Raw genomic sequence first — 12481 nt, forward strand, 5'->3', positions numbered from 1 at the left:
ACCAGCTACAGACTACCCAGGACCAGCTACAGACAATGCAGGTCCAGCTAAACACTACCCAGGAACAGCTACAGACTACCAACTACCAACTAAACACTACCCAGGAACAGCTACAGACTACCCAGTACCAGCTAAACACTACCCAGGAACAGCTACAGACTACCAACTACCAACTAAACACTACCCAGTACCAGCTAAACACTACCCAGGAACAGCTACAGACTACCAACTACCAACTAAACACTACCCAGGAACAGCTACAGACTACCCAGTACCAGCTAAACACTACCCAGGAACAGCTACAGACTACCCAGGACCAGCTACAGACTATGCAGGTCCAGCTAAACACTACCCAGGAACAGCTACAGACTACCAACTACCAACTAAACACTACCCAGGAACAGCTACAGACTACCAACTACCAACTAAACACTACCCAGGAACAGCTACAGACTACCAACTACCAACTAAACACTACGCAGGACCAGCTACAGACTACCAACTACCAACTAATCACTACCCAGAACCAGCTAAACACTACCCAGTACCAGCTAAACACTACCCAGGAACAGCTACAGACTACCAACTACCAACTAAACACTACCCAGTACCAGCTAAACACTACCCAGTACCAGCTAAACACTACCCAGGAACAGCTACAGACTACCAACTACCAACTAAACACTACCCAGGAACAGCTACAGACTACCCAGTACCAGCTAAACACTACCCAGGAACAGCTACAGACTACCCAGGACCAGCTACAGACTATGCAGGTCCAGCTAAACACTACCCAGGAACAGCTACAGACTACCAACTACCAACTAAACACTACCCAGGACCAGCTACAGACTACCCACTGACCAGCTAAACACTACGCAGGACCAGCTACAGACTACCCAGGACCAGCTAAACACTACCCAGGAACAGCTACAGACTACCCAGGACCAGCTACAGACTATGCAGGTCCAGCTAAACACTACCCAGGAACAGCTACAGACTACCAACTACCAACTAAACACTACCCAGGAACAGCTACAGACTACCCAGGACCAGCTACAGACTATGCAGGTCCAGCTAAACGCTACCCAGGAACAGCTACGGACTATCCAAGTCAGTCTAGCAACAGACTATCCAGGACCACCTACAGACTTCCCAGGACCAGCTAAACACTACCCAGAACCAGCTAAACACTACCCAGAACCAGCTACAGACTATCCAGGACCAGCTACACGCTACCCAGAACCAGCTACAGACTACCCAGGACCAGCTACACGCCAGACTACCCAGGACCAGCTACACGCCAGACTACCCAGAACCAGCTACAGACTACCCAGGACCAGCTACACGCCAGACTACCCAGAACCAGCTACAGACTACCCAGGACCAGCTACACGCCAGACTACCCAGAACCAGCTACAGACTACCCAGAACCAGCTACACGCCAGACTACCCAGGACCAGCTACACGCCAGACTACCCAGGACCAGCTACACGCCAGACTACCCAGAACCAGCTACAGACTACCCAGAACCAGCTACAGACTACCCAGGACCAGCTACACGCCAGACTACCCAGGACCAGCTACACGCCAGACTACCCAGAACCAGCTACAGACTACCCAGGACCAGCTACAGACTACCCAGAACCAGCTACACGCCAGACTACCCAGGACCAGCTACAGACTACCCAGAACCAGCTACACGCCAGACTACCCAGAACCAGCTACAGACTACCCAGGACCAGCTACACGCCAGACTACCCAGAACCAGCTACACGCCAGACTACCCAGAACCAGCTACAGACTACCCAGAACCAGAAGACTACCCAGAACCAGCTACAGACTACCCAGAACCAGCTACACGCCAGACTACCCAGGACCAGCTACACGCCAGACTACCCAGGACCAGCTACAGACTACCCAGGACCAGCTACACGCCAGACTACCCAGGACCAGCTACACGCCAGACTACCCAGAACCAGCTACAGACTACCCAGGACCAGCTACACGCCAGACTACCCAGAACCAGCTACAGACTACCCAGGACCAGCTACACGCCAGACTACCCAGAACCAGCTACAGACTACCCAGGACCAGCTAAACAGCGGCAGATTCGCCCTGTGAATGGCAGTGATGTTGGTGAGTAGATGCTGTTGAAGACGTGAAGAGAACGAAAGAAAAAGGGTGGGTGGTGGTAATAGCTTGGACTAAAAGCTGCCTTGACTCAAAAACCTTCTCAAAAGACAATGTCAGAAACGTTCTAAACGTTTTTTGTTTGTTTGTTATTATAAAGATTTTATCGTTTTATTTTACCACAATATCTTACCTGATAGAAATTTTCTCTCTATATGTATATGTACCTATCTACATAGTTATGCATCTTTCTAGTATCTATGTATCTAAGGCTTTAAGAGTCTGCTGTTTGTATTTGTCTATCTACCTACCTACCTACGTACATACCTACCTATCTATCTAATGACAATACTCATTTAATCGATATATCAACCTATCTGCACATCTGCGCATCTTTCTGTTACGGATCTAAGGGTCTATTGTTTGTTTATATATGTATGTATGTATGTATGTATGTATGTATGTATGTTGTATGTATGTATCTGTTCATCTGTCTATCAAAGAACATTTCTGAAATAAGACATTTTGAGAGACGTATAAAATGTTTACAATATCGTTCATAAACGAAACGTAACGTTCTTCCTATCTTATTAGGTATGTATAAACTGCCTCGTGTTTCCATGTAGTACATATGTTTATCAGTCTGTCCGTCCGTCTGTCAGTCTCTCTGATGTCTGTCTGTAAATATGTATGTATGCATATGCATGCATGCAGGTATGTATGTATGTATGTATGTATGTATGTATGTATGTATGTATGTAAGTAGGTAGGTAGGTAGGTAGGTATGTATGTATGTATGTATGTGTTTTTGTTTGTTTGTATGTATGTATGTGCGTATATAGTAATTATTTTATCAATATGTCTGTTTGTATATCTACCTATATCTACCTATCTTTGCATCTGTCTAGTATTTATGTACGTAAGGATCTGGGCTATTAATCTATGTATCTATCTGTGTATTTGCCTATGTGCGTATCCGTGTACCCGTGTATCTGTGTATCTATCTACCTGTTCCAGCGTCATATGTCATCAACCTATTTGGGACTCCTCCATACCAATCTTTTCAAAGTTAAGTTAGGATGAAATGGAATAAGTTCAAAACATGGCTGATGCCACTTTGATTACAGAGGTAGGGTATTGTTCATAAGAATCTTGTGGTTATTCAAAAGTTTGCTGTGCTTTGTTTTCAGGCTAATCACCTCTTTTCACCATCTCACAAATTCTTGTTTGATGCTCATTTAAGTCTGCTCACAAGAATTACTTTTCATTAACCATTAACGATGGATTTCAAAAGAGCAGGGGAGATGCAGCCTGAGCACTCAGCTGGCTATGGTGACCACTGTCACTTACTTTCTCTACATGCCTTTGCAGATGACATTTTGCAACTGACCTGCAATCTTCTAGCTGGTGGCACCAGTTAATGGTCAATCCATGCTAGCTCTTCCAATTGTTATATTCAGCATTGACTTACTATTTGATCTCTCAGGTTGTCAATATATATATATATATGTACATATATGTATATATGTGAACACACACACGCACACACACACACACACACACACATGATATTATATATATGTATATATTTAATTCTATTAAACATTTTTCCCCCAACATTTTTTTTTATTCAGACAAAGGTTTACAGATACAATATATATATATATATATATATATATATATATATATATATATATATATATATATATATATATACACACACACATATATATCTATATACACACACAAAATGTGCAATAGAAGGTACAGGGTAAAGACACAATGATGTTCTAAATACTGACAAGTCCACAAGCAGAACAATACATGTTCAATAACATATTTCCATAGTGTCATCTTTTAACTTGATATTGTGCTAAACATGTATATAGAGACCATTTTTGCACAAATTTGTCATGTTCCATAGTTATGTTAAAAGCATACATGTCTTCTTCATGTGGCTGTTTGAAATCTTTCGCAAAGATTTGTAATGTTGGTTTTGTTTTGTTGATTCTATACTTGTATACATGGAATTTGGCTATCAATGAAATATGTGAGAAACATACATCAGTTTGTATTATGTAATGTCCAAAAAGCACCAATACATCATTAAGGGTAAGTTTGTCGCAATGTATACACCTTTCTTACAAAATTTGTCCAGAAAGATTGAGCACGGTTACACTCCAATGAATAATGTAGAATTGTAATTTTATGTCCTTGTAGAAATTTCACTTATTATCCTGGAGTACTTCCACCTTCATCAGCACAGAATTTGTTACAAAAATATGATAACTGATTTTCACCTGGAACCATTTAATTTTATCTCTTGCATTTTTCTTGTATTGAAAAAAAAAATCTTCCATCAAGCTTGTTTAAAAAAAATCAAGTCTTAATTCTTACAGGCATTTGGTAGTTCTGGTTTTCTAATTAGTACCCCATAGAAATATCTTGCTCCTTTTGGAGCTTTTTTCATTGTTGTATATGCTTTTTTGAAGTTGGTTCCATCAGGATCGGTGTTTTCAAACGTTACATTCTTTTCTCTCTTAAAAACAACAACAACAACAACAACAACAAACCCCTCACTTTTAATCGAGTTAACACACCACTGGGACTCGAGTGTCAATGGGAAAATAGGGAGAAGAAGATTTTAAAAAAAGAGAGAGAAGGAAGGTAGAGTACATAGGTATCCATATCAAATAAAAAAAATAAAAAAGGACAATGTCTGCCTGTGTTACTCTGTGTTACAAGCTTGAAATGTCCTTTCTGAGTATCAGTCACAATATCACACCACAAATGTTTCGAATGTTTGCACATATTGACACATGTTTGTCAATATTTGATATAAAAGCCACTTACTCTGTCATCTTGTCTATTTTTTCATGTCTTATTTCACATGCTGATGTTAGTTCTGCATTGGCGTTAAGTGTTCCTTTCTTTATACTGACTCCCGGTACTACCTACCTCACAGTTACAGTCTGCTCAGTCCTTTATGATATGTGTAGTACTCTGTTGTAATAGCTGCAAGATAATGGATAATATCAGTTACTACTTAAAACTTTCTGATATGCATCACTGTAATTGCAATTCAGCTATCATGCTTTTTCCTATATGGTTTACTCTTGCTCTGGGGTAGTGCTAAATGATAACTGATGCATTTTAATCACTTTGACACGGTAAAAGCTTTACACAATCTATTCTGCTGTCAGTTTACTTTCACTAGATCAGCATTAGCTACTTTTTACCACACTATCTAAATGTATTAGAAATGTGTTTTGCTGTCAGTGTTTGGTCTTCACACATGTGCATTATGTTTTGTTATGTTGTTGCCCATTCCAAACCTAGTGGTAGTCTTTCCATTGTATTAGTTATGTACTCATGTGCTTACTACCCACTTGCATTACTGACATGTTGTGCTTATGACATTCGTTGTTCTCGTCTTGTACAGGCACTGTCTTTTTCTTCTTCTTTTCTTCTGTCGTTATAGCTACTGTAGAATGAAACAACAGAAATCCCTCTGTGACTGACTTCTGTCGTTATAGCTACTGTAGAATGAAACAACAGAAATCCCTTTGTGACTGACTTCTGTCGTTATAGCTACTGTAGAATGAAACAACAGAAATCCCTCTGTGACTGACTTCTGTCGTTATAGCTACTGTAGAATGAAACAACAGAAATCCCTCTGTGACTGACTTCTGTCGTTATAGCTACTGTAGAATGAAACAACAGAAATCCCTTTGTGACTGACTTCTGTCGTTATAGCTACTGTAGAATGAAACAACAGAAATCCCTTTGTGACTGACTTCTGTCGTTATAGCTACTGTAGAATGAAACAACAGAAATCCCTCTGTGACTGACTTCTGTCGTTATAGCTACTGTAGAATGAAACAACAGAAATCCCTTTGTGACTGACTTCTGTCGTTATAGCTACTGTAGAATGAAACAACAGAAATCCCTCTGTGACTGACTTCTGTCGTTATAGCTACTGTAGAATGAAACAACAGAAATCCCTTTGTGACTGACTTCTGTCGTTATAGCTACTGTAGAATGAAACAACAGAAATCCCTTTGTGACTGACTTCTGTCGTTATAGCTACTGTAGAATGAAACAACAGAAATCCCTCTGTGACTGACTTCTGTCGTTATAGCTGGTGGTGGTGGTGGTGTGTGTCCATCGAGATCGATGATGACCATCGTTGTCATCCAGTTGGGGGATGGGGGGAGGGTGGTGGTGGGGTGGGGGTGAGGATGCTCATGAATCTATCTGTGAATGCGCAGATGGCTGAATAGTCCAATCTGCGCACGAAATGTTCGCTGACAGTTGGGGCAGACAAAGACAGGCATACCATTGTCAGGGAGCTTGTTTGCCCGTGACTTTCTGGCCTGCCTCTTCTCAACAGCTGCAGCAGTCCTGTTGGCCTCGCACAACTTGGCGCCTTTGTGCACAGCAGCACGCCATTTGTCACGGTCCACTGCAGATTCCTCCCAGGAGTCAGGGTTGATATCAAACGCTTTCAGAGAGACTTTCAGAGTATCTCTGAAGCGCTTCTTCTGACCTCCGTGTGATCTCTTCCCTTGTTGCAGCTCGCCATAGAAGAGCCTTTTGGGCAGCCGATGGTCTGGCATGCGCGCCACGTGTCCAGCCCAGCGAAGCTGGGACTGCATCAGGATGGTGAAGATGCTGGGAAGGGTGGCTTTTGCGAGCACCTCTGTGTCTGGGGTCTTGTCTTGCCACTTGATGTTCAGTAGCTTCCTGAGGCATGTTGTGTGGAAGTGGTTCAGCTTCTTGGCATGTCGTTGGTACACTGTCCAAGTTTCGCAGGCGTACAGTAGTGTGGGGAGAACTACTGCTCTGTAGACCTTTAGCTTGGTCTCAAGACTAATGCCTCTTCTGTTCCAGACATTTGCACTGAGTCTACCAAAAGTTGCGCTTGCTCTTGCAATCCTGACGTTCACTTCATCGTCGATGGTCGCATTTCGTGACAGTGTGCTGCCAAGGTATGTGAACCGCTCCACCGCACTGAGTCTCTGACCGTTGACTGTGATGTTGGGCTCAACGTAGGGTTTCCCTGGGGCTGGCTGATGGAGAACTTCAGTTTTCCTCGTGCTGATGGTAAGGCCGAAGTTCCTGCTGGCAGTGGCAAACTTGTCAACGCTGAGTTGCATGTCAGCTTCAGATCCAGCGTTGAGGGCACAATCATCAGCAAACAAAAAGTCTCTGATGATGTCTGTCATGACCTTCGTTTTTGCTTGAAGCCTTCTGAGGTTAAACAACTTACCATCTGTTCGGTACTTTAGGCCGATTCCAACATCGCCATCTCTGAAGGCATCAGTAAGCATTGCAGAGAACATGAGGCTGAACAGCGTTGGAGCCAGGACGCAGCCTTGCTTGACACCATTTGTGACAGCAAAAGGAGCAGATGTTTCGCCTTTGTCCTGGACACGAGCCTGCATGCCTTCATGGAATTGGCTGACCAAGGAAATAAATTTCCGAGGGCATCCGTACTTGGCCATGATCTTCCACAGTCCCTCTCTACTCACGGTGTCGAAGGCCTTAGTGAGGTCGACATAGGTGGAGAACAGATCAGCATTTTGCTCCTGACATTTCTCTTGCAGCTGCCTTGCAGCAAACACCATGTCGGTGGTTCCACGCTCTTTCCGGAATCCACATTGGCTCTCAGGCAAATGAACTTGGTCAAGGTGTGCTGTGAGGCGGTTTAGTAGGATCCTGGCAAGTATCTTGCCTGCGATGGAGAGCAAGGAAATGCCCCGATGGTTATCACAGGCTTGCCGGTTCCCCTTTCGCTTGTACAAGTGAATGATAGATGCATCTTTGAAATCCTGGGGGATCGTCTCTTCTTTCCACATGAGTGAGTACAGCTGATGGAGCTTCTCAGTCAGCACAGTGCCTCCATCCTTGTAGACCTCTGCTGGTATGGAGTCTGAGCCAGGTGCTTTGCCACTGGATAGCAGACGAATTGCTTTCTGGGTCTCAAGAGGTGTTGGCGGATCGTCCAGTGCTTCGTTGATGGGGACTTGTGGGAGACGGTCTATGGCTTCATCATTTATGGAGGAAGGGCGATTTAAGACACTGTTGAAGTGCTCAGCCCAGCGTTCGAGAATTTTCTCCTTCTCGGTGATCAAGGTATTCCCATCTGCACTGAGGAGGGGGGATGATCCTGAGGATGTGGGGCCGTAGACTTCTTTTAAGGCATCATAGAACCTCTTCATATCGTGCCTGTCAGCATATCCCTGGATCTCATCAGCTTTGTCACTCAGCCACTTATCCTGCATCTGGCGTAACTTTTGCTGAACAGTCCTGCGGATGGCATCGTACACATCCTTTTTTGATGTGGACTTTGGGTTGCTCAGGTAGGCTTGATGCAGACGGCGTTTCTCATCCAGAAGCTGCTTGATTTCATCACAGTTTTCATCAAACCAGTCTTTGTGCTTTCTGGACATGGGTCCCAGGGTCTCTGAAGCTGTACTATAGATCAGCTCACGCAGGGTCCTCCAGTCAGACTCCACATTCTGGTTGTCCAGAGAGGCGGATTCCAGACGATCTTCCAGCAGCTCCACAAAGGACTGTTTGATGGTGATGTTTTTCAGCTTAGCGATGTTGAGCCGTTTTGGAGCCTTCTGGCCTTGGGGGCGTCTCTTGGGCTGGATTCGAATATTCAGCTTCGAGACTACAAGGCGATGGTCTGTCCAACACTCGGCGCCGCACATGGTCTTTGTTACACGTACATCTTGCCTATCCCTTTTCCTGACGATGACATAATCGATGAGATGCCAATGCTTTGAGCGAGGGTGCATCCATGACGTCCTGTTACGGGTAGGGAGGCAGAAAACTGTGTTGGTTATCAGCAGTTCGTGCTCTGCACAGGTCTGAAGCAAAAGCAATCCATTTGGGTTGCAGTGGCCCACACCGTGCTTTCCAATCACTCCATCCCAGGAGATGTAGTCAGAGCCAACTCTAGCATTGAAGTCCCCAAGAATGATGAGCTTGTCTGCTTTTGGGATAGCAGCAATGACAGAGTGAAGGTCCTCGTAGAACTTCGCCTTCACTTCATCCGGGTTGGTCATGGTTGGGGCGTAGGCACTGACAATGGTGAGGTGCTTCTGGCCAGATGCCAGTGGGAGTTTCATGGTCATAAGCCTATCGTTGACTCCCTTTGGCATTCCAGCTAGCTTGCTGACAAGTGCTGTTTTTACTGCAAAACCAACGCCAGCCTCACGTCGCTCTTCGCTTCCTCGTCCACTCCAGAAGAAGGTGTAACCAGATCCCCGTTCACAGAGCTCGCCTTCACCTGCAAGCCGAGTCTCACTCAAGGCTGCGATGTCAATGTTGTATCTGGCGAGTTCGGATGCAACTAGTGCCGTTCTCCTTTGGGGTCTGTCCGCGTTATCTCTGTCCAGGAGAGTCCTTATGTTCCAAGCACCAATGGTGAGAGGAACGATCCTTGTTTTTTTCTTTTCTTTCTTGTTGTTTCGACCGCTGATGTAGGGTCCCCGCCAGCCGCGGTATGCTGGCCAGGGTGATATGGAGCAGGCAATTTTTAGGGCACCTTTTCTAGCCCCTTCCTCATGCCAGGGAGGTGAGCAGTGCATTCCTAAAGAGGGCTGCTCAGACGCTCAGACGGCTGCCGAGCTCCATCGCTGCTCCTGTCGACGAAGAACGACCCTATGGCCTGAGCCGCCTGCGTGCAGGTCTGCGACTGCGACTGCCAGTGTACCCACACCTGTCGTTTCGTCGCTCGCCTGTCGCCACAGGACTTGGGGGTGATGAAATGATGAAGGATGAAAGGTCATTTTGGATGACTGATGACTTGCGCGATGAGTTTGTTTAAAGTGAAGAGGAGTTGCGCAACGTCAACCTCACTCTCTCGTCCGGGTCCACCAATTTCCAGTGGCAAGACTAAGTCGAGACGACTGGAGGATGAGCACGGATGCAGTGGATGACCAAGATATCCTTTCGGTGTCTCATCTTGCTCTCTGCACTCCACAGTGCGTTGCTGTAACCGCCTTACTCTCCGTTGAACCGATAGGTTTCTTCCGCAGATTCTGCCGGATCCAGACTTCGCATGCATGGGTAGACACACCCCGGGGGCCAACTGCGTGTGGCATGCACACAGCACAGTGGAGCTAGATGGCCGTCGGTGGCTCTCCTGAGCCAACGCCCTTTTATGGATCTCCATAAGGGTGTCTAGCCACCCGCCTCACCAGTCCCGGAAGGGAGCGGTGGGAGTGCCGGTTTAGTCGCCGGCAACCCGACCCTGAACAGGTTGTACTGGATTACAGGTTACCAGTAGCAGATCTAATGACCTGACCTGACATACCTTTATAGCTACTGTAGAATGAAACAACAGAAATCCCTTTGTGACTGACTTCTGTCGTTATAGCTACTGTAGAATGAAACAACAGAAATCCCTTTGTGACTGACTTCTGTCGTTATAGCTACTGTAGAATGAAACAACAGAAATCCCTCTGTGACTGACTTCTGTCGTTATAGCTACTGTAGAATGAAACAACAGAAATCCCTCTGTGACTGACTTCTGTCGTTATAGCTACTGTAGAATGAAACAACAGAAATCCCTTTGTGACTGACTTCTGTGTGCCCCTGACCTGTGTGAGGAGCTGTTTATCCTTTCGCTCTTTCTACCCTAATTCATCAATCCCTTTAATTGGAATCCCATTTTACATACCACTCGGGCACGGTTACATACCTATCTATTGACTACCCAGGTCCAGCTACAGACTACCCAGGTCAAGACTAGCCAGGTCCAGCTACAGACTACCCAGGTCCAGCTACAGACTACCCAGATCCAGACTACCCAGGTCCAGCTACAGACTACCCAGGTCCAGACTACCCAGGTCCAACTACAGACTACTACCCAAGTGAATCTTCAGACAACCCAGCAACAGATTAGCTCTCTGAAAGACAGTGATGTTGGTGTGTACGTACTGTGGAAGACGTGAAGGAAACGAAACAATAAGGGTGGGTGGGGGTGATGGCTTTAACTAAAAGGTGCCATGACTCAAAAATCTTCTGAACCAATTTTACAAAAGACGTAACCTGTTTCAGGTACCTACAAAAGCCTGGTTGATGTTCTGACAGTACAAAATGAAGAATTAACCAGATCTTTGGCAATGTACATTCCGGAAGCCAGTAAAAGGAGAAAACGTTCGATTCCAATACATAGAAAACACCAGACTGATATTTCCGACTTGTTAACTCTTTAAACTATTAATTTCTTACATGGCCTGGTGGTCGCTTGCTGAACGGTAATGACTTGAAGAATAGTAAGTTCTTAGCATGGACCTGTTTTGTGAGTGTGTGATTTAAGTTAGATATATATGTACAAAATAGAGTTTCAAATATCATTTTGTAAGTATGTGATTTAAGTTAGGTGTGTAAACGTGCAGAATAGTGTCTGAAAGACTGCTTTTTTCTGTAAATGCTTTATGTACTTTCATGTAACAACGAGAATGTAATTGTGTACCCTCGTGTCATAAAGGCTGTTCAGCTTGTGAAATTGATAGCTTCAGTGTTCAGTGCTCAGTGTGTACACTTCACTTATTGCCCTTGTTTGTGAAATCCTGGTCTTTGTACATCCACCAGAAAGAATGCACTCATGTAGTCTTGATATTTGACTCAGTACCTAGTGAAATCCCGGTCTTTGTACATCCACCAGAAAGAATGCACTCATGTAGTCTTCATTTTTGACTCAGTACCTAGTGAAATCCTGGTCTTCGTACATCCACCAGAAAGAATGCACTCATGTAGTCTTGATATTTGACTCAGTACCTAGTGAAATCCCGGTCTCTGTACATCCACCAGAAAGAATGCACTCATGTAGTCTTGATATTTGACTCAGTACCTAGTGAAATCCTGGTCTTTCGTACATCCACCAGGAAGAATGTACTCATGTAGTCTTGATATTTGACTCAGTACCTAGTGAAATCCCGGTCTTTGTACATCCACCAGAAAGAATGCACTCATGTAGTCTTGATATTTGACTCAGTACCTAGTGAAATCCTGGTCTTTGTACATCCACCAGAAAGAATGCACTCATGTAGTCTTGATATTTGACTCAGTACCTAGTGAAATCCCGGTCTTTGTACATCCACCAGAAAGAATGCACTCATGTAGTCTTGATATTTGACTCAGTACCTAGTGAAATCCGGTCTTTGTACATCCACCAGAAAGAATGCACTCATGTAGTCTTGATATTTGACTCAGTACCTAGTGAAATCCCGGTCTTTGTACATCCACCAGAAAGAATGCACTCATGTAGTCTTGATATTTGACTCAGTACCTAGTGAAATCCCGGTCTTTGTACATCCACCAGAAA

At 44.6% G+C, this 12481-nt stretch overlaps 1 protein-coding gene and 1 long non-coding RNA gene across 2 annotated transcripts in view; both read left to right on the forward strand.

Annotated features, from left to right (window-relative positions):
• Window positions 1-863, forward strand: part of LOC143289274 (uncharacterized) — a 1571-nt gene extending 708 nt beyond the window's left edge. The window contains exon 1 of the mRNA XM_076598277.1: window positions 1-863. This exon is cut by the window's left edge and continues 708 nt beyond it. Within this exon, the coding sequence (XP_076454392.1) occupies window positions 1-863 (863 nt within the window).
• Window positions 864-1825: 962 nt separating this feature from the next.
• Window positions 1826-12088, forward strand: LOC143289275 (uncharacterized). Its single transcript, XR_013056231.1, has 2 exons — window positions 1826-2139; window positions 10872-12088. It is a non-coding gene; the product is annotated as an uncharacterized LOC143289275 (long non-coding RNA).
• Window positions 12089-12481: the final 393 nt, after the last annotated feature.

The sequence above is a fragment of the Babylonia areolata genome, chromosome 13 (genome assembly GCF_041734735.1).
Source record: "Babylonia areolata isolate BAREFJ2019XMU chromosome 13, ASM4173473v1, whole genome shotgun sequence".
NCBI classification, from domain to species: domain Eukaryota; kingdom Metazoa; phylum Mollusca; class Gastropoda; order Neogastropoda; family Buccinidae; genus Babylonia; species Babylonia areolata.